Genomic DNA, 21,650 nt, shown 5'->3' on the forward strand with positions numbered 1-21,650 from the left:
AAGCCAAGAAAGTGGGACTCCGAGTACCTGGTTAACGGCACCCTGCGTCTCCTGAGGTCCAGGAACAGGGAGGATCGAGCCAGTTCCCTAATGTCTTTGTCATCATTATTCATTATTTCATCAATATATAACATGTTCAGAAGATGGGAAATCCGCATGCTGGTATAAACCCATATAACTTTTGGTAGCCCCAGTCCTCCTTCCCACCGGGGATGAAAATACAAGTGATATGTGTATTTAGTCCAAACCACTTTTACACTAAGCTCACTGTTTTGTTATTCATTTCGCTCATCACTTTCTGCTGGATATGAACGTTAGAGAACAGATGTTGTACTTTAGACAGTGCCACCTGTCTAGTAGCCTCCGGCTTCATGGTCAGTGGCAGTGGACACTTATCAATCAGGTCAAGCCATGCATGTGAACTCTTGTTTACTTGCTCTTTCCACTCTCCTGCAATATCAGTTTTAAGTCCAAGATATGTTTATGCCTCATCAGATTTTGTAGCTACTGTAAACACTGGACAATTACCTCCTGTTGCCTCCAATCCTCCTCTTAACAGCACATTTTGTGTCCTTAATCTCTAGGCCTGACCATTTCAGAAAAGAATCTGTTCTGGCTAGCATGTCTTTAATTACGCTCTCTTCTCTGGAGGCAATCTGGACATCATCTGCATAGCCAGAGGAAGCAAAGTTCTTCTCACGCTGGCGTCGTGTGTTGAGACGTTTTTTCATGAGACTGAAAATCCATCCACTGATGTTCAGACAGCAGGTAGAGATGGGATCCATGGGAGGAAACTTGAAGTAACAGCAGCTGTTGGTAAATTCTCTCAGTGAGTAATACTTGTTTAAATTGATTGTTGCAATCAAGCACATGGTCCACAATAGTTGCTAAAGCATTTTATCTGCACCTACTGCATTAACAATGGCGATTACAACGGGTGTGGTTGTTTGGTTTTCACAACAGTCAGTGCATCTAGTAGTGCCATGCTTTAATCAGATAGGATTTTATCATCATATAAATCCACCTGAGAACTACAAAAATTGACTAAGGAAGGACAAAGATACAGATATCATAAGCACAAACAAATCTCTCTTTCTGTGGAGGTTTAGAGGGCATCTCCAACTGCAGTTTTAGAGGGAAGGAACAATTTAGAGGCATGCAAAGGATTTTGTAATCTGGGTGTATAGCATTTAGGGATGGGGCTTGAATTAAAGATGCCGATTCATAATTAGGAGCAGAAAAAGAGAACGATATAGAGCACAGAAAGCAGCGTTGCTGGTCGCTGCAAATGTGCTGAGCTCTGATGTGACGTAATGCATCCGAATACACCAGGATGACGCCAAATTCACTGAACGGCCCAAGACCAATAACAGCACAGAGAAAGATTCACTGGGTTCAGTCACAGTTCTAGAAAGCTCCATGTGTGAGCACAATTATGCCATATTGTTTTTTCTTTAAAAATATGAATTAGATAACATGACACTTTCCAGCAGACAACATTTTGAACTTTCTGATCTCTTAAATAAGGGTTCACTGCATCATATCTTCAACAGACCACCCAAAATATACATTAAAGCTGAACTAAAAAAAGGAATCGTTATGATAAAGAAGCCACAACCATATATCAATCATGTATCAGTCAACTGGTGAGTACTGATCGAGAACAATGACCTCTATTTTGGTTAGTAAGACTTAACCAGTCCAAGAAGAGCTAACTTACACAAAGACATCTTAAAGGTACAGCCAAAACTGTCTGTGATTGACACAGGACTCGGGTCAGTGTCAAAGATGGTCGGGAATGGTCGATTTGTATATTTGATATATTTCTTGTAACATTTATTTGTTTTTATGTTAATTTCTGACAGTTACTTGTCTTTAATAATGCTTAAATTTATATACGGAGTGTTCCTGTGGCTCAATGGTATGGGATTTAAATCCTGCCATGATTCAAAACTGAAAATAAAGTTCTGAAAGGTTGAAACTAAGTGTTCGAAAACTCAAAATCTTACAAAAAAAAGTTTTGCAGGATCGAAAAATAAGATTTGCAAGCTTGCAAAATGTAAAAAAATAAAAATATCTCTGCAAACATTATGTTGTTTTTGAGATTTCCTTCTTCAGAACTGCAACATTTTTTTTACGATGTTGCGCAAATAATTTTTCAGTTTAAAATTTGTCAGTGTTCTCCCACTGTATTAGATTGTTTTCCAGGTTTGAAACCTTGTAAATGGTGATCTGAAAACTGGTGTGCGAAAAGTTTTGAAACTCTGAAAACTGAGGTTCGAAAGGGCGAAACTTATTACATTACATTTGCACTCCTATTGCAGACTATTTTTTTCAGAGCTGAGTTTACAACACCCACTTTGCGGAGATACGCACACACAGTTGCGAGCTTGCGACTCACGTGATTTGTGGCAGCGTTGTCACGCAGCTCTGCTCTGAAACTCTGAAACTCAGACTGAGCGAAAATGAAGCTTCGCAACCTCTCAACTAAAAAAAGCCTGGAGGGAGGGCCTTCTGCTCTTGGCCAATGCTTTGCTGTCTGCTGACGTACAGTCCAATCACAAGTCGTATTTACTGGAAAGGTGGGATTGACCGACTGCTCCGCCAATGACAATGACAGTGTTGGGGCCTATGACAATTTTGCAAAAATCTGTAAAAATCTGAACCACTGTCCCAACTGGGCCAGAAAAAATACAAATAATAATAAAAATCACAGGGTTCAGTCCAGGTGATGAGCTCTGCTAACAATATTAAAGCAGACTTCAGCAAAAATAAAAGTGCATAAACGTGTTATGGCATCTTTAAAAACAGTGCACGTCTGTGTGTGTGTGTTTCAGGGTTATAGTGAAGGTGGTGGAGTATAAATTAATGTAGTCCTAAAACTGGAAAAACAGTTCTCAAAATCTCCAATCCACATGACTAGACGTCTCTCTGTCAACACACACAAAGTCATCTCTCTCAATCACAGGGACTAACTTTCCTAACCAATAATAACTGGTCTCAACTACAAGCTAAACAATATATACAATACTAGAAAAATGACTTTCAAGCATTTAAACTTACACCCACCATAACTGAAACTACGATCACACTGAAAATCCATCTAGAAAAACAATAACGAGTGAGACAGAGACAGGGCAATGGCTGCGTGTTAATTAACAGTGGAATATATCTGAGGTTTTCTGTGTGTGTGTGTGTGTGTGTGTGTGTGATGAATGGCAGGCCAGCACTGACCTCACACCGCTCTGTGGTTACACTTGGCCTCTTTTTCCTCCTTTCTCTTTCTTTCCGTCAGAAATGGATCTTATACAGCGACTCACAGAGATGGGAGACCATTAGGAATACCTTTGCTAAAATACACCGTAAGAATCCTTCGGAAATTCCCCCTCTGTAAAGCACTCTCACCGAGGCCCGACTCAGAGACGCTCACTGAATGGATAAATCAGCAGCTGCGCTACGTACGGGAAACCATCCAGCCGGCGCTCAACAAAGCGACAAATTCCAACAGTAAGAGAGAACCCAGAGTGGTAAGCGGAAACGAATTAGCCTATCTTTGGGAACACCGTAGGAGTAAGGCAATAGATATAATTCTAAACAAAAGCACTTACCCAGACCCCCCTCCTGCGATAAATGATATGAATAAAGTTTATGAGTATTATGCTGCGAAATGCCAACCAGCACAGTTACACCAACAGATGGGCAGTCCTCCGTGGTGCGGCGCTCTCGACCTGAAGGACCCGAAAGATGCCCCCGTTACTTCGGACTTCACTGCAGAGGAGATCTCAAGCGTGCTTTGTAGTATCCCGAACAACAAAGCATGTGGTGCAGATGGTGTGACTTATGAAGTGCTCAAGGCAACAAAACTATTTTCAATAATGACATTAACTCAGATTTTTAATGTCTGTTTAATTAACCGGAAAGTTCCCGATTCTTGGAAGGGAGCTATTATATATAGGATCCCCAAAAAGAATAACATTCCAGAAGATCCCTCCACCTGGAGAGATATATCACTGCTCCCCACTATATACAAGGTATTTATGAAGTGTGTTTTATGCCGAATTTTACCCTGGCTGGTGGAATCAGGAACATTGTCAACAAAACAAAAAGCATACATAGAGAGGCAGGGAATGAATGAGCATGTATTCTGTTTGAAGACTGCCATCGATGATTTTAAACATGAATCCTCCCGTTTCTATGCGGTATTTCTCGATTTTCGAGACACGTTTGGCTCTTTACCACATAGCGTAATGCTTCATTCCCTTGTGGAAATAAAACTGCTGGAACAGTACATACATATAGTCAAGAATGTATATGACAATTCCTTTTTACAAGTGATTTGCGGACATCAACTAACGAAACCGATTAAACTTGAAGTTGGGATTAAGACGGGATGTCCCTGGAGCGCTGTGAACTTCATACTGGCCTTAAACCACTGGCTGAAATGGCTATGTCTCCTTGCCCCGCCTGGTATTACATCTCCAAACCCAGTTCAGGCTTTTGCCGATGACGTCCTCATAGTATCAAGAGAGGAGAACGTCATTACCAACATGCTGTCATACACCGACCGCTTTCTGCAATGGTCTGGACTCGAGGTTAAGAATAGTAAATGTGCGGTGTTCTACGAATGAACGGTAATAGATGGTATAAGGCCAAGAGTGATCAGCCTCCATCATTCATAATGGCTGGAAGCACAATCAGAGTTTATTCAAGACACGAACCATACAATTATTTAGGACATATGTTTAATGTGGCAGGAGAATGGCACGAGCAAGTCAGTGATATCTGCAAAGAATACTCCAGCAGACTAGACTTGATAGATCAGTGTCCTCTACCGACCTGTATGAAACTCCAGGCCGTTCGAGATATAGCTCTTTCCAAGATTCATCATCTGTTTGCTAATGTCCACATTGCTAAAAAATATCTTACGGAGCTGAACAATAAGACCGTGCAGCTGGTAAGAAAATGGTTAAGTCTTAACACACACACAACAAGAAGTATTCTCTTTATGAATAAATCCGAAGGGGGACTGGGGATCCCTAACATTGAGTGGATTTATACAGCGACTAGAGTAAAGCATCTACTGCGTATGTTGAATAACGATGACCCTACAGTTCGTGAAGTTGCCCGGGGCTCACTGTTGCTGGATCTGAGCAAACGCAAGGTCCCCTATGCTGCAGACGGAGAACCAGGATTCCTCGGTTTTCGGAAGAAACCTAGCGGAAAGCTGGATACCAGAGCTACGGGATTCGGAGTACGTTCGGATTGGCCCGATCTGAATGATTTGTGCAGCAATAACAACATACAGCTGAACTGGGCACATACTGGCGGGGAGCAGGTGAATATCAGTCAGGGGCAGATTATGGATCCTAATGTGTATGCTGAGGCGTCTATCCATAACACTGGAACCAGTCAGAGGTTGAAAAGCCGGACGTGCAGGTATGAAATCCTCCAACACTTTCAAGCACAACAGCGCGATTACTGGGTTAACCTGCGTCTTCAAGGGAAACTTGCATGTCTGCAGAGCGCGGATAATACAGTCTCACATAAAACAAAATTCAACTATCAATGAAGATATCTTAAAATTTGTTATTAAAGCTCGGCTGCAAACTCTACCAACCAAATACAACCTCTCTTTGTGGTTCCCAAAACACCACGAACCATTCTGCTTACTACACAGCGATAAGATAATGGAATCCACAGCGCATATACTGAACGGATGCCCCGCGTTTAAAGCACTTTACATCGCGTGTCATGATCGCATCGTAAACATAACGGCTCAAGAACTGCGCAAAGTATCTGGACAAAGTGCAATACATACAAACAAAACTGTTAAAATTAGCCTGGTTTTAAACTTGAATGATAATAATATAAGCTCTCTTAGAAGTGTTCTCAGGGAATACCCAAACACTCCAGACATCGTAGTCATCAATGAACTAAGAACATTCTGATTCTGGAAGTGGGCTGTTGTTTTGATCTTTACATGGATTTGTGCTTTTCTGAGAAAATGTTAAAGTATCAGACATTAACAAATGCTTTGGCAGTGTGTGGTTACAGGATCTAACTGATTATTCTTATTTTTGGTAGCTTGGGACATGTGCACAGATTATGTGTCAGAGGCTTGCAGATTGCTGGACTGAGTAAAAACACCTCTAAGCAAACAGCCAGATATTGTTCTGTGTCAGCAATCATAGGCACTCTGCATGTTTGGAGAAGACGATGTCACCTTTATCCATAGCCTACTCTTTGAATGTGGTTGCAACTTGCATTGTCTTTATTGTCAGGTGAAACATAATAGGCTCTTTGTGAATATTTGGATGCTGTTGTTCTAATTAGTATTTGTCATTCCAAATAAAATAATCAAATGTGTGTGATGAATGGCAGGCCAGCACTGACCTCACACCGCTCTGTGGTTACACTTGGCCTCTTTTTCCTCCTTTCTCTTTCTTTCCGTCTCTCTTCCATCTCTCCTGTTGCCATGGACGACACCAGCAATTCAAACAATGTCTCTTTTCTTTGCTGAAACCTGACCGCTCATGGCCTCTGAGAGCGAGAGAGAGAATCTGTGCTGTTCACACCTGCCTCAGTTACACCACCACATTCAAACACCTTCCTGTCTGACTTATGGCTTCCTGTCCCATCCTCATCCTGAGAGCAATACAAACCTTCATCATTTACACTCACCCTAATATTATGTCCCACAAAAGTTTCGTCGTTTTTATGAAAGTGTGATTAAAGTGGGACTCCCGTTCTAAATCCAACATACCTGTCATGCGATAGCTTTGTGTAAGACACGGGCTGAAATTGAATGGCATTATTAACTGATAATCTTTCTCTCCAGTGAGCGGTTAACAACAGTAGCCTGATTGAGCCAAAGATTTGAGGAAGACACCACGGCTTTCAGTGCTAAGTGAAAGTCTCCATCTCTCCCGGAGACATTTTCTGTATAACGTGGGATTCCATGTGATTTTTTTCCTCCGTGAACATCATACTCTATGTAATAATCGTAGAAGTGAACTGCTATTTATGATGCAAGACTTGAATACGTGCATGCATTTCACACTTATTATAACATAATTCATTTCTACAGTTGCTCCACTCTGAATAAACTGCCTTCGGAGAACAGTGTGTTTCACCTCCCGCAATACAGCAGCTGGATTTTAACAAGGAAGTGTAAAAAGTCTTATTTTAAATCTCTAATAATGAACTTTCAGGCGACACATTTCTGCAGTGTCATCAGACAAGCTCCACCTCTTTATTTTCCTCCTGGGGTTATGACTTGGTTATAAACAACTGACCCTTACAGACCCTTGACCTCTCGGAGCAAGGAGGAAATTACTCAAAGAAGAAGAACGCTGGCTGAACAATGAACAGTCAACCAGTTTTCTTCAAAACAATATATTAGAGAGAGAGAGTGAGCAAGATTCCTCAGGTGAAGGCTGATGTGTGTCCCAGAAACATGAGTATTCCCATGTAGCACCACACCCGTGTGTTTGTTCAGACTTTTTGTGTAGCTTTGAGGAGAGGCTGCTGAACTTCCTGGAGGTGGAGCGCACGGCAGGTGCACTTCATATTCACACGTGACACACACACACACACACACTATTGCTACAACGCCCCATCCAGGACACGACAGCACACAAATTTACTTTCAAACAGTAAACAGGAAGAACACACCTTGCGTCGCTAAATATAACAACAGAAGTGTGTTAGGATGAAGGAAATATCTTGACTCGCTAAGAGAGACTTGTTCATTATCATAAGTCACTTGCCGAATTAATGTTACTTATTTATAATTTTTTGTTCGAACTGATGCATTAATTTATTAATAGTATTAGTTTTTGCTGCACAACTTGACAGTTTTAAAGGTACAATTTGTAAGATATTTGCAGTAAAATATCCAAAAACCACTAGGCTAGAGTTATAGATTTTGTCCAGCTGATTATTAACAATATCTCTAATGTTTTCAACTACTTGTAAATCATGAGAAAATGCCCATTCTAAACAGTGACACGGGGCAGTGCAGTCGCCTGTCAATGACGTTAGTTACCCTATGTTACCGCCTTTACTGACGTAGAAACCACGTGACAACAGCGTAGTGGACGAATGCGGAAGTAGTGTCTAGTGTCCAGCAAACCACTAGCTTGCTTCAAGCACTTCCTTATTTACTTCTTCTTGGACATTTTACGGTGGATTGTGTTACTTATTTATGGAACTTAATTACTGTTTACCGTCTGCTGCTGGTTCTGTCGACAAGGACAGCTCCCGTAAACGTAAGCGTACAGGCCAACCAAACGTCTCAAGGAGAGTTTGGGACAAGAGGAGAGAAAGAGCGAGGATTAATATCGGTGTTGCATTTTTTAAATGGAGAGCGCTTCGCGACAAACTTCAACTAGAACGAGATGCCAATCTCTCTTGTGTTTTACTCGACAGGTGAGTTGTTTTGATTAGCATCTTTACAGAAAACGTATGCTATTATAACGATCAACAAGATTAGTATTATGGGGCATGCATGCCTCTAGACCCGCGCAAGGACGCGTCTGATCCATAGTCTGATCGCATCTTTGCATTGACTTTGTATGTAATCTACTTGCGCAAATCGTTGAACTTGCGTTTGCTATGTTTGCCCAATTATTGTGTTTGAATGTACACGAGTGTATATATTTGTTGAAAAAGTGGTAATCGTTTTCATAGCATCTGACTAAACAGTAATCAATTAATTTGATAATTTACTGTCAGACTATATTTGTTGTATTGTTGGGTAAAAAACAACAAACCCATCATTCCACACTCCTCCTCAGCGTCAAACCACGCGATTGTTATGGTTTTGGTATTGCGCCCTCTAGTGGCAGGTCCTAAAACCTGTACCTTTAACTGGAGAACATTAACATAAAAAAATACTTATTTCTATAGGTTCAGAGAAATTATTACCCACATTATTATTTTACACAATTGCTGTTGTTTTATTCATTAACATGGATCCAATTGCAATTCCTTTACTTTCATGCCGAAAATGTAAAAAAGTGCATCAAGCATGCTACTTTAGACCCTTAAAAGAGAGAGGAAATCAAGGACAGAGGGGTTCAGAGATAAAACGCAGACTTCAGCTGCCACTGTGATTTTAACTATTCCAGACACACCTACAGAAACACCCCTGTCTTTCAGAGAGAACATGAGAAACGGACAGACAGGCAACTGTTGCTCTGCAAATACACTAATCTCAACCCTTTTAAATACAGCACACCACTAACAAATTTTTAAAGTGTCATCACATACAGTGCTATTTGTGGTGCAAGTATTTGAGATGCCAGCAGCTATGTGCTGAAATACCACTGTGTCATTACCGCAGTGCCGTGTCATCACCTGTTCACTAACTATGTGGTGCTGTCTGCTCTTTACTATGCCACATGTATTAACACCTCAGATGATGGGATCACCAGCAGTCAGCAGAGATAGAAAACTGTTGACACCTGCTATAACAAGCCTCTCACTTGTGAAGGTATTTTGAGGGGAGGATCTCTGATTTCACAAGTACATACAGTGTCAGTGTGTCACAATTTCCTGATAATTTACTCACCCATCCAAGGTGTTTCTGTCTTTTCTGTCGCTAAGAATTTAAGATTTTTGATGAAAACATTCCAGGATTTTTCTCCATATAATGGACTTTATTGGGGATCAACGGGTTGAAGGTCTAAACTGCAGTTTCAGTGCAGCTTCGAAGAGCTCCACACGATCCCAGCCGAGGAATAAGGGTCTTATCTAGCCAAATGATAAAATAAAAATTTACATACTTCTAAATCACAAATGCTCATCTTGCACTAGCTCTGCGATGCACATCCACAAATTCAAGCATGACGTAATCAAGTTGGAAAAATCACGCGCAGTTAGCTCTTCGTTGGTGTACTGCGGTTCAGAATGGGACTTTTTAAATCTTTATTAGATTTAGGTTTATTTTAGTTTTACTTTCATTTAAATTTCCAAATTCTGCTTATTTTCTTTTTTCCCCTTTTCTCTGGATTCTGTTTTAATGGTTAAATTACATTTTAGTAAAACTAAACGCAAGTCTAATTAATTTAAATCACTTATACAATTTATCAACAACGGCTTAAAAGAAAAAACAAAATAAATCATATTTTTCAAAAAAAAAAAAAAAAAAGTAAATATTTATAATCCTGTATAAGTTAACAGAAAAATTGGTTGTGATTGAAGGGCCCTTTTAATTCTTTATTTGATTTAATTTTTTTTAAATTTACAGCTACATTTCATGTTTTTCCCCAAAATCTTTTTTCTTTTTTTTTTGGGGGGGGGGGGGGGGGGTTCTGTTTCAATGCATTTTAGTAAAACTAAAAGCAAGTCTAATGAATTAAAATCACTTATACAATTTAACACTTATTAAAATCTGTTTTTTTTCTGGATTCTGAAAATTTCTGTTCAGGGATTAGGATTAGTATTCTGTTAGGGATTTCCCCATTTCTCTGCACTGACGTATAGCACAACTGGAAGTATCTTTGCACACACTCGCAAGACCGGAAATCCAAGATGGCGGAGATATGCAACTAGCCCACTGAAACTGAACTTAAACCTTAGAAGCAGATTATAAACTTTCTATCAGCAGATATATCACAGCTGTGAGAAGCTCCAAAAATCCTTTCCTGAAGCTGACATACAACAGACTTTTCCCAGCTGAAGACACATTTAATGACTAAATCTGAGGGCGAGGATTGTGAAAGATCATTTTCAAAAAATAACTGAACTTTCACAGCGGTGCACAGACCACTGAGCAGAGCGTCTGCAGTGTGTGTTGGTGTTGGCTACAGCGGTTCACAGGACCGTGTGAACTGCCATGGTAATGACTGATTGCTCTGTGTTTATCTGTGTTAAAGGGATAATTTATCCAAGAATAAAAATACTGTCATCATTTACTCACTGTCATGCCGTTACAAACCACAAGAAGATCTTTAGAACACAAATTAAGTTTTTTTTGTTAATGAAAATGGAAATGTTTCCCTCTATTGAAAGTCCTTGTAACCTTTCACAATTCACACAGAGATCCATATGAATCTGTTATTGGAAGAGACATAACTGCTTAATATGATGGGCAGATTTAATTTAGGTTTTTACACAATACAAATATATATACACAGTGGGGGATATATTTATCTGATACCCTGCTGATTTGGTTATTCTTTCCACTTACAAAGAGATTAAGGGTCTGTAATATTTTTTTATGGTAGATTTATTTTAACATATAGAGACATAATACCAACCAAAGATCCAGAAAAGAAACCACATTATATAAAGGTTAGAAATTCATTTGCATTTCAGTGAATGAAATAGGTATTTGATCCCCAAGCAAAACATGACTTAGTACTTGGTGCATAAACCCTTGTTAACCCAAGTACAGAGGTAAAACGTTTCTTGTAGTTGGTCACCAGGTTTGTACACATCTCAGGAGGGCTTTTGATCCACTCCTCTTTACAGATCCTCTCTAAATCATTAAGGTTTCTTGGCTGTCGTTTGTCAACTCAAAGTTTCAGCTCCCTCCACAGATTTTCTATAGGATTGAGGTTTGGACACTGGTTAGGCCCCTCAATGACCTTAATGTGCTTCTTCTTGAGCCACTTCTTTGTTGTCTTGGTGGTATGTTTTCAGGTCATTGTCAGGCTGGAAGACCCATCCATGACCCATCTTCAGTGTTCTGGCTGAGCAGAGGAGGTTCTGTTTCAAGATTTGACAGTACATGGCCCCTCAATGCAGTCCTGTACCCTTAAGACAGGATCACACCAAGCCGACGGTCGGCTGTCGGGCAGTTTTTGTGTGTCGGCCGACTAAGTTTACTAAGTGTGTTTTATCATGTTCGTGTGTGATCGCACTAGTTCCAGTGATTTATTTCTAAGTTTTCTGATAACTTCTCTTTGTTGCTGAAATGATGGGGTTTCGTGATATTGTTCCTGAGAGGCGTGTAAAGGGCATGTTTAAGTGACGCGCAGCGGAGCTACTGACCCGACGGTGGAAACCCTGCGCTATTCTGGCCTCGGTGCTATGAGCCCAGTGGAAATGCAGCTAATGTTTCCAGCTTTGTGCTTGACTGTAGGATGTGTTCTTGGGGTCATAGTCAGAATTTCTCTACCTCCAAACACGGCGAGTCGAGTTAATACCAAAGAGCTTGATTTTGGTTTCATCTGACCACAGCACTTTCTCCCAAGCCTTCTCTGAATCATTTAGATGTTCTTTAAACAGGTCTGTACATGTGTCTTCTTGAGCAGGGGGACCTTGCGGGCGCTGCAGGATTTCAGTCCATTGTGGTGTAGTGTGTTACCAATGGTTTGTTTGGTGACTGCAGTCCTAACTGCCTTAAGATCATAAACAAGCTCCTCCCGTGTACGTAGTTCTGGGTGGATCTCTCATCTTTCTCATGGTCTTTCTTACCCCACGAGACGAGATCTTGCAACAGAGCTCCAGACCGAGGCCAAATGATGGTTGTTTTGTATTTCTTCCATTTCTGAATAATCGCACCAACGGTTGTCTCCTTCTCACCAAGCTTCTTGCTGATGGTCTTGTAGCTCATTCCAGCCTTGTGCAGATCCACAGTCTTGTTTCTGACATCCTTTGACAGATCGTAGGTCTTGTTCATGGTGGTGAGAGATGTTGAAATGGAAGATACAGATTGTGTGGACAGATCTCTTATTCACCTAACCAGCTGACATCAGGAGTAACTTCTTAAAGTGACAGGACTAATCTGTGATCCACATGTAGAACAGAACCAATCTGTAGGAGACAGGATTCTTGCTGGTTGGTACGGGATCAAATACTTATTTTACTCACTGGAATGCAAAAATTCGTTTTTTTCTGGATTTTTTGGTTGACATTCTGTCTCTGTCCTTTAAAACAAGCCTACTATAAAAAATTACAGACACTTAATTTCTTTGTGGGCAAACTTACAAAATCAGCAGGGGATCAAATACATATATACATATACACACACATATACACATATACACATATATATATATATATACACACACACACACACACACACACATATATACATATATATATACACATATATATACACATATACATATATACACATATATATACACATACACACACACACACACACATACATAAATTAAATCAAATATGGAAAATGGAAGCCTAACAAACCTTGTTGCTTCTTGCTTATCAAGCATATCTGAACATGCTTTTCACATATTTGATGTGCTCTATTTGTGTTTATCGATGTTTATGTGAGAATAAATTTAAATCTGTTCATCATATAAACTAAACATGTTTCTTCAGAAGACATGGTTGAACCTCTCGATTCAAACTAATTACATTAACAACAAATTTTTGAAGAGGGAATGGACTTTAAATGGAGGGCCGGAAATCCAACATCCTCACGAAATGAGGGCAAGTACATCACATAATTTTTTTAGGACACCACAAGCTGCTGAAGAGCTGATACGAAAGAAACCAATCAACTGCGCCATGTGAATAATGATGTCATTATGTCAGTTTGTTTGAGAACCTATCGGCCTGCGCCATATAGAGTTTCATGACAGAACTTTGGATTTGCACCAGTGAATGATAATGAAAAAGAAGGGTCGAAAAACGATTATTGGCTCTTAAAGTGACAGCGGGCTGTGTTTTATTTTACGTTTGATTATTTCTGTGGTAGACTGTACCATGCTACATGAACATTTTCATATAAACTGCAATAAATACAAAACTAGAGCCAAACGACAACTGAAATGAGACATTAATAATAAATAGTATAGTGAATAAATTAAATAATCCTACTGCTTGAGACTTGCATAAAAAACATTAAAGCATAGTTTGTTTAATTTTTATTTTTTCTATTGTTTTTGTTCTTTGCTTTTTTTATTGCTGACAGTTTAATTATTTTCAATAATATTGAGGACTTTTTGTTGTTTTTTTTTAAATTCAGCTGGTCGCTACAATGTAGATGTCATAGCAACCTTATTTACAGGAAATACATGTTTGATATGTATCACTATCTTTAGATCATTCATATAAAGTTTTGATCATATGGCCCCCTCATAATCGTGTTAAATCATCGTGATTAGATATTGACCAAAATAATCGGGATTATGATTTTTGCCATAATTGAGCAGCCCTAGGTCATGCACCTCTTTGATATGATTTTGTACTAAATTGGAAATTAAGTAATTATACACAAGTTAAAAAAGGAGCAAGATTTTTCATTTTGAGATATGGCTACAGTGTGATTTTTGGCAGTAGTTTGCGTTCTGCAAATTTTTTGATACATGTAAAAATTCTTCAATATCGAGTAGCAAATTTGAAAAATTCTGCATATCGCAGATGCTTTTTTTCCAGCTATAATTGTGCATATAGACATTTCAATGTGGTGATGTCACTGACCCATGAACATTTCCTTCTTGTAGTCAAACTATTTCAAAACCGTAACAGAGGGCAGTCGCAACTAAATGTTAACACGGCTGTCATAACACATAAATAATAATACATCTAAAAATGTAAAAACATACAATATACTGCACTTTTAAATTTATGTTCTTTTAATTCAGCTACAAGACGTATCCACCTGCTGTTGGTCACACAATATCACGGGATACGAATTCGCAGGTCCCAAATTTTAAACCTCGTAATGCCACGAAATGCGATACTTTTCACATGAGCTGGTGTTTCCGGTCTGACGCATTAGCATATGCATGAATGAAAACTGCAGTGTGACCGCAGCTTAAGAGTTAAGTTCTCCCAAAACAAATCTATAAATCACTCATAGTTGATTTCTGCCGGAGATCATTACATACTACACTCAACTACGCATGCCAGTTGCAACAGATACCTACAAGCATAGGATAAAATCTCTTTCACAAGGAAGCAGACAGATCTCCCGTTTCCTGCTTCAAGCGCGCCAGAGATGCAGCTTTATCATGTTACATTTATACAACATCACCAAACCTGTTCATAGAAGACTGAGTCCCCAGTTATGAACCCACATCCACATCAACAGAGCAAACACCCTTTAGCTCAACATGTTAAGACCGAGATGAAACACAATGGAAAAATGCCTCCCTCAAGCCAGGACAAGACCTGTTTACAAAGTTACACACCTTCATTTCACAATCACAGAGAAATAAGAGATGAAAACAGAAGAAGTGTGAGGCGGATCCTAAAAAGGTTCATCATTTATTAGTCATCCATCAAACAAATCCCTGAGCCAGAGTATTCATCTAGCATGGTATACAGACATATAGACTTTAGTCAGGTTAGACACTATATTGAATTGTATGCAGATGAAAACAAGGCTGTGAGAACTAGATTTAGTCTCTACAATGAGACATGCACAATATAAAGGTTATAGATCACATGCAATTTTCACAACTCGCAACGTTTTTTCTACTGAAAGCCACATGTGAACAGTTGTTAAACAACAGCATGAACATACATATTTTGTATATGTTCATGTTGTAACTGGCATGCATAGTTGGGTATATATATATATATACACACCCCCAAAATAAACACAAGGCACCCTCCGAGAACACCCTAGCAACTGTAGTGACAGAAACTACACCCTATTTGTGGAGGTAAATTTTGCACAAACAAGCAGCACCAAATGAACAGTTTTGATTATTATCTCAAGTTCATGTAGGCTAAACATGGAGAGAGAGCGAGAGAGAGAGGGTGAGAGAGCGAGAGAGAGAGATATATAGAGCGAGAGAGAGAGAGAGAGAGCGAGAGAAAGAGAGAGCAAGAAAGAGAGATCAAAATGAAGACTGCACACAAGGAAAGGTGATTATAGCTAATGCTCTGCACAGCACACCTGTTTCGAGGGCCGTTCAGATAACAGAGGCAGGACTTCCCATGTGCTGGAATGCCCCGGGAACGGGCCACTGCTGGTATTTTGGCAACTTACTGCCACCTTTGTGGGGCTCTGTTTATTTCTTATTTCTAACAGCCCAATGGAAACAGAAAACCATGTGTAGATCATTAGCAGCTAAGGTGTGAAAGACATTCTTGAGCCGAGGAATGCATGAGATGGTAATTATTAACTTAAAATAGATTAAGAGACATTAAGCATCTCAAGGCCTGATCAGGCAAAAGAGCAGCGTGGCAAAGTAGATCAGGACCATATATACGTGGCTGTCTGCCATAGGACACTGAATGACAAATGAAATATGATGAGTGAAAAATATTAAGTGCATTTTTCCCTTGAAGGACATATTTCAAAGAATGTTGGTAACCAAAAAAACTAAAAAGTCTATTTCCATATCATGATCTTATTCCATGTTTTCGATTTCGATATGACCCTCACGTGTTCTTCATAGGCTTTGTAAGATTCACCCATAGGCCTTTTAAACTGAAGGCAGCTCTGAGGAGCGTTGTCCCATCAGCTCTGCTTGTAAAACATGGATCTATACCAGAATACGTTCTGTTCTATTTACCATCCGCATTTCAGGTCAGCGCTCTGTCCCTCACCGAGTCGCAATGTCAACAATATTTCTACAAATATTCCCCCTTTCCAACCCCTAAACAAATGTTCTGCACTGAGCCTCTCTCTGTTGCCCAACTGTTGTGAGAGCGTTGACCCGGGCCTCACGGAGAGCTTGAAATGTCCCCAAAACATCTCCACAGTGACGTGTCTGACTGCTCATAAACCATAAACGCAGTGTTTTTCTATTAATCAAATTCAAAAGCAGATTTTGCATTTAAATGTGATTCTGTTACCATGCTACTGCTTACCCGTATTGGCTCAGTGGAGAATCTGATTTTCCTTCTTGGAGGCTGTCCTTCATCCTCAGACAAACCAGGAACTTCATCATACTCCTCAAACACCTCGGTTTCATCCTCATCCTCTTCATCCTGCTGGTCCTGAACCTGTTCCTTATCATCCACAAACGCTGCGTTCTCAAAACTATAAAACACTGGAGAAGATTTCCCACATTCATCTGGATCTTCCCGCTCGCTCTCCTCATCATCATCTTCATGACCACTATTCCTCTTTTGTATGATCTTCTCCTCCTCCTCTTCTTCATCCTCTTGATTTGGCTCCTCTTTCTTCAGCTCTGCTGATAACAATGCATCCTTCTCCAGCTGTTTGTCTTCTGAATGGTTTTGAGAAGATAACACTTTCGAAAGGTCAGCAACATCTATCGGTTCCCCAGATTTAAGTTCCCTTTGTAGCTTCACCTCTGTCATAACATCCTCCAAAAACTCTTCATCACTCTCCTCACTTTCTGAAGACTCGTTCTGGACCACTACCAGCTCGGCCCGCACCACCCCTGCACCAGCGGGGTCCAGACATCGCTCACGGGAGATGTCCCTTGACGGACTGCGGATTATTTGGTTTTCACTTTTTGGTTCCTCAGGACTCAGAGGCCGTTTATATGCACTACTTGCTGAAGCTTTGAGATCTTTCGCAGGAGTACTACTAAGTTGGTTTGTTTCATTTATCATGGGTTCCTTCACCGAGTCATTTCCTGATGATGGAGAATGTTTAAATGGGTTTTGGGCAGCTGGTGAAAGAGGCTCGCCGGTGCTCCGGCTGGTCGGAGAGGTGGGTTTATGTGACACCGGACTGATGGACTTGAACGGAGGGCTGTGAGGAGAGTCTGTTTCAGGCGAGAACGGTTTGGGTGACGTGTCAGAGTTTGGGGATGTGGGTTTGTGTGCTGGATCAGTACCATGGGAGGTGGGTTTCTGGGAACTCGCTCGTAGAGGTGATGGCAGCGAGCGCTCAGTGGGGCTGCTCACTTTCTCAGGACTTTTAGCAGAAGCTTGCACTGACTCATCTTTGTCGCCATCCACAATGAAGTTCTCCAGCCGCCTTGAAATAGGCCCAGCGTTAAGTGATAGTCTATTGACCTGTTTTGATTCCTCAACCTCCTCTGGGGCACTGGGTGACGTCGGGCTTTTGATGACACTATTGCTGCAATTTTCAGAAGATCCAAAGGACCGCCGGGCCCCACGAATAGAAACTCTGCTGGGCACTGCGGCAGGTTGCTCTGTCATGCCTCGCTCAAAGATTTTTCTGGTAACTGAAAATTTTTCTGCCAGGGCGCATTTATCTATCTCGACTTCCTCTCCCTTTGGGGTTCTGTCAGTGCTGTGCGGTTCTTGGTTGTTGGCGCTACTGAGGCAGGTTTTGTGAGTGCTGACTGGGAACTTGGACACTGGGGATACAGGAGAAGATGCATCTGTTTTGTGAGCCAGTTCCTGACTCTCTGGTGGTTGCTGGCCGTCCATTTGCAGGAAAATGTTCTTTATTTTGTTGACCCGGTTGCCCGACGGCCTCCCTCTGGTGTCCTCCCGGGGGTCGCTGGCTCCATTAGCATAAGACTTGTCCTCGCTGTTGGATTTGGTCCCATCAAAAGAGCACTTAATGGCTTGGAAGTCCGACTTGTATGCATTTCTGTGCGGGGACGCGCTGCGCAGGGTGCGCTCGCCCTTGCTCTCCGCTTTGATCATTCTCAATGACTTTCAAAGTGTTCCAAGTTAAAACTGTATTTTAGGTCAGTGGTCCTTGTATCCTCAATCGCACGACCGCTTCGGAGTCACTCTGATACATTGTATCGAATCCCCCGCTCATCTGAAGAGAAGAGAAGAGAAACAATGTAACATTCCCAACTGAAACGAGCGATTACTGTTTTAACGCGATCTGAAAGCACTAGCACGTAAAACGTTTGTTTCGGTGTTCTTTTGTTAGCAGGTCAAATCTAGCCGACACTGACTCATCCCCTTGATCAAAGAAACTTTTTCAACTCCGATCAAAACTTTCCAACAGTGATTTGCAGGCAGATCCATTGGTCTCCATCGATTCAGTGCTCAGTATCTGACGGCGTCTTTAAGATGCCGTTCAAAAACTCGAAACTAGATTAAATAATGTTCTTCAAATGATCAAGAACTACCGCGATCCGTGTTAAACCTGCCCACAAACCCACTAAAGCTGCTCCAGTGGGACTCCCCGCGGAACAATAGCTCAGCATTTCAACAAATGGTCCAAATAAAGTTTCGGAACTCGAGTTACAAACAAGTACAGCTTCTGCAACAATCAAGTCATGCGCTTCTCTTACCTCCACGGATCTCAGTCCACGGGCGCCGGTTCTTCTGCTCTGTGTAATTTAGATCCCCAAGCATGTCATTTGTTTCACCGCCATGGTTCTCCAACGAACTGCTGTCCGATTGGAGAATGAATCGTTCATTTGAGTCGATTCGGTTTAATGATTCTGTTTAAACGATTCACGAAGCGTTCGTAAATCATTAACTGAGGGGGAAAACTTTTATGAGAGTGATACTTTAGTGGAAGAAATAAACAAGCAACGCTTGACACTTTTCGAGCAGGTAGAAAAACGAGCATGAACATACATGAGACTGTAAGGGACAGACACGTATTTTAATTGGGTATTATGCAGTTCAACCCAAAAGCCGAGAGTTTATACCTTTTGGGATTTTATATTACCAAATTATTATTTAGAGAGCTACGGGAACTTCTCTGACTAATGAATCGTTCATTAGCTGTCTTAAACGAACAATCCAAACGAATCGATTCACAAAAAGGATCGAAGTTCCCTACGCAACTCCGGCGTCTCTCTTTCATATTGAACAACGCACACATTTCAGACCTGTCGCACCGATGCGCGTCCCCGACGCTGCTCTATCTGTCGGGCGGCGGGAGCGAGCACACGAGCACATTCCAGAGCTTCTATTAATCCCAACCCCCTTCCTGACAGTGAATCTGTTACTATGGCAAGGGTTGGGCTAATGAATATTAATAAGGTCACGGTGACGTTCCTAGGAGACCTGCGTGAAGAGTCCAGTCAGGAATCCTAATTACTATTCATCAGTCATACCTTCGCAATAGTAACACCTCCGTGTTCAATGAAAATAAAAAAATAAATAAAACAAAATTCATTAAGTTTGTTAATAAGAAAATGTAGCCCTATGGATAACCAACAAATAAAAATATGCACATTTTAAATTAATTTAAACTGTAATGAAAGTCAGTCAAATTAAATGTCATTTTAAATTTAATATTATTTAAATTGAGTTTATTTTCATTGTATCTTACTTTTATTGTTTTAACTCTTCAATTAATCTTCAATTCTATTTTCAATTTATGTATTATTCATATTTGTTATTTAATGTATGATTATTAATTGAAATCGTTAATGGCCTTTCTATGATGAGCCATTCATTAAAATAAAGATGGAGGCTGTTGGATAGATGGATGAACATGTTTGAAGGATGAATAATGTTTAATAATGGAGGTGAACAGATTTAGAATCTGTAATTGAAACCCAAAATTGATTGGCCACTAATCTGAATATGTGTCACCCTTAATGTGTATTATGGTGATTATAGCACTGAATATAAAAAAAAGTTCAGATTGCAATAATAATGCTTGCTGTTGACACAATGATTTGATGATCTCAACTTATAATGGAATAAACATTTCTCTTACTGAAAAGAAATATTAGTTCAGTTCAGTCTCTGAACAGAAAGCATGTGCATTTCGGTTTCAGGGTGATGTGGCAGTAGGAAACCCCGTCTCATGTCCCAGCTCAGTTCATATCTTAAGTTCATATCCTTCAGTTCTTATGTCTGGAAGAGTGTGTGTGTGTGTGTGTGGGTGGGTGTGTCACTAATGTGCCTGGTTCAGCCAGACCGGAATTTGTTACAGGGGTAATGCAATTTTTAGTTTTTGTTTTAGTGTAGCTTTCACATGAAGTTATATAAAGCTATACATATACAGTACATACATAATAACAAAACAGTAATTTGCCAGTCTCTACCACGGGAAATCCTCTGTTTACAGTCCCAATGCCATTCTGTAAATCTACTGTAAAATGCTGTATTTTGATGTCATCGCTCCCTCGTTTGGATGCGTCTCTGATTAATTTGACAGACATATGTTTATTGATTGTTTCCCATGTCTTGAAATCTATGCTGTATAGCAAAACTCTCTCTCTCTCTCTCTCTCTCTCTCTCTCTCTCTCTCTTTCTCTCTCTCACACGTGCACACATACACACACACACACACTCGCTCACACACTGAACATTGTGTTTATTATCCGATTTGAATTGTTTATACCGTAACAATAATTCATTATATTTAGTAAAAGTAGGAAATTGCAAATCATGTAACAGAATCTATATCTGTATAGATTTCCCAAATGATTCACTTATTAACCATTAACACTAGCTGGATTTAAATGTATTAAACTGAATGAGAAAAGAGGCGAGTGAAAAGTTTTGATAGTAATAAAGGCAGTTACTGTGAATGAAATGAGATAATGATGATGTCTGAGAAGAACTAAATTTAGGGTAACACTTATAAGTCTTTATTTTTGGATTCTGTGGTGATAGTATTAAGTATACAGTAACAGATGTGTCAGTTGTCTTTAGTGTGTCTGTGTGTCAAGGACTGCTGGATTCCTGGCATTTCCTGCTCCCTGGTTCCAGCTTATGAGTTATCTGATGAGCACTTAAAGACAGGCCCTCCACCCTTCTCCGCATTTAACAAGATCAACAGAATGAGTATTTACATCCTGACAGAAACTGACTCTTATTTTATGAATAGACTCAGATCACTGGTGACACTTTAAGCCTGCTATGATCATTTATAGTATGTTAGTAGTACATTA

At 40.2% G+C, this 21,650-nt stretch overlaps 1 protein-coding gene across 3 annotated transcripts in view; it reads right to left on the bottom strand.

Annotated features, from left to right (window-relative positions):
* The window catches only part of ppp1r9ala (protein phosphatase 1 regulatory subunit 9A-like A), a 35,744-nt gene extending 16,669 nt beyond the window's left edge, over positions 1-19,075 (bottom strand). For 2 of the 3 annotated variants that reach the window (XM_059561423.1, XM_059561422.1), the window contains exon 1: positions 16,750-19,070. In XM_059561423.1, the coding sequence (XP_059417406.1) occupies positions 16,750-18,474 (1,725 nt within the window). In that variant the 5' untranslated portion in view covers positions 18,475-19,070. Of the gene's footprint in view, positions 1-16,749 lie in introns of all 3 variants that reach the window. The other variant, XM_059561421.1, reaches the window with a different exon arrangement.
* Between the last annotated feature and the right edge of the window lie 2,575 nt (positions 19,076-21,650).

Source organism: Carassius carassius, chromosome 11, assembly GCF_963082965.1.
Source record: "Carassius carassius chromosome 11, fCarCar2.1, whole genome shotgun sequence".
Lineage (NCBI taxonomy): Eukaryota > Metazoa > Chordata > Actinopteri > Cypriniformes > Cyprinidae > Carassius > Carassius carassius.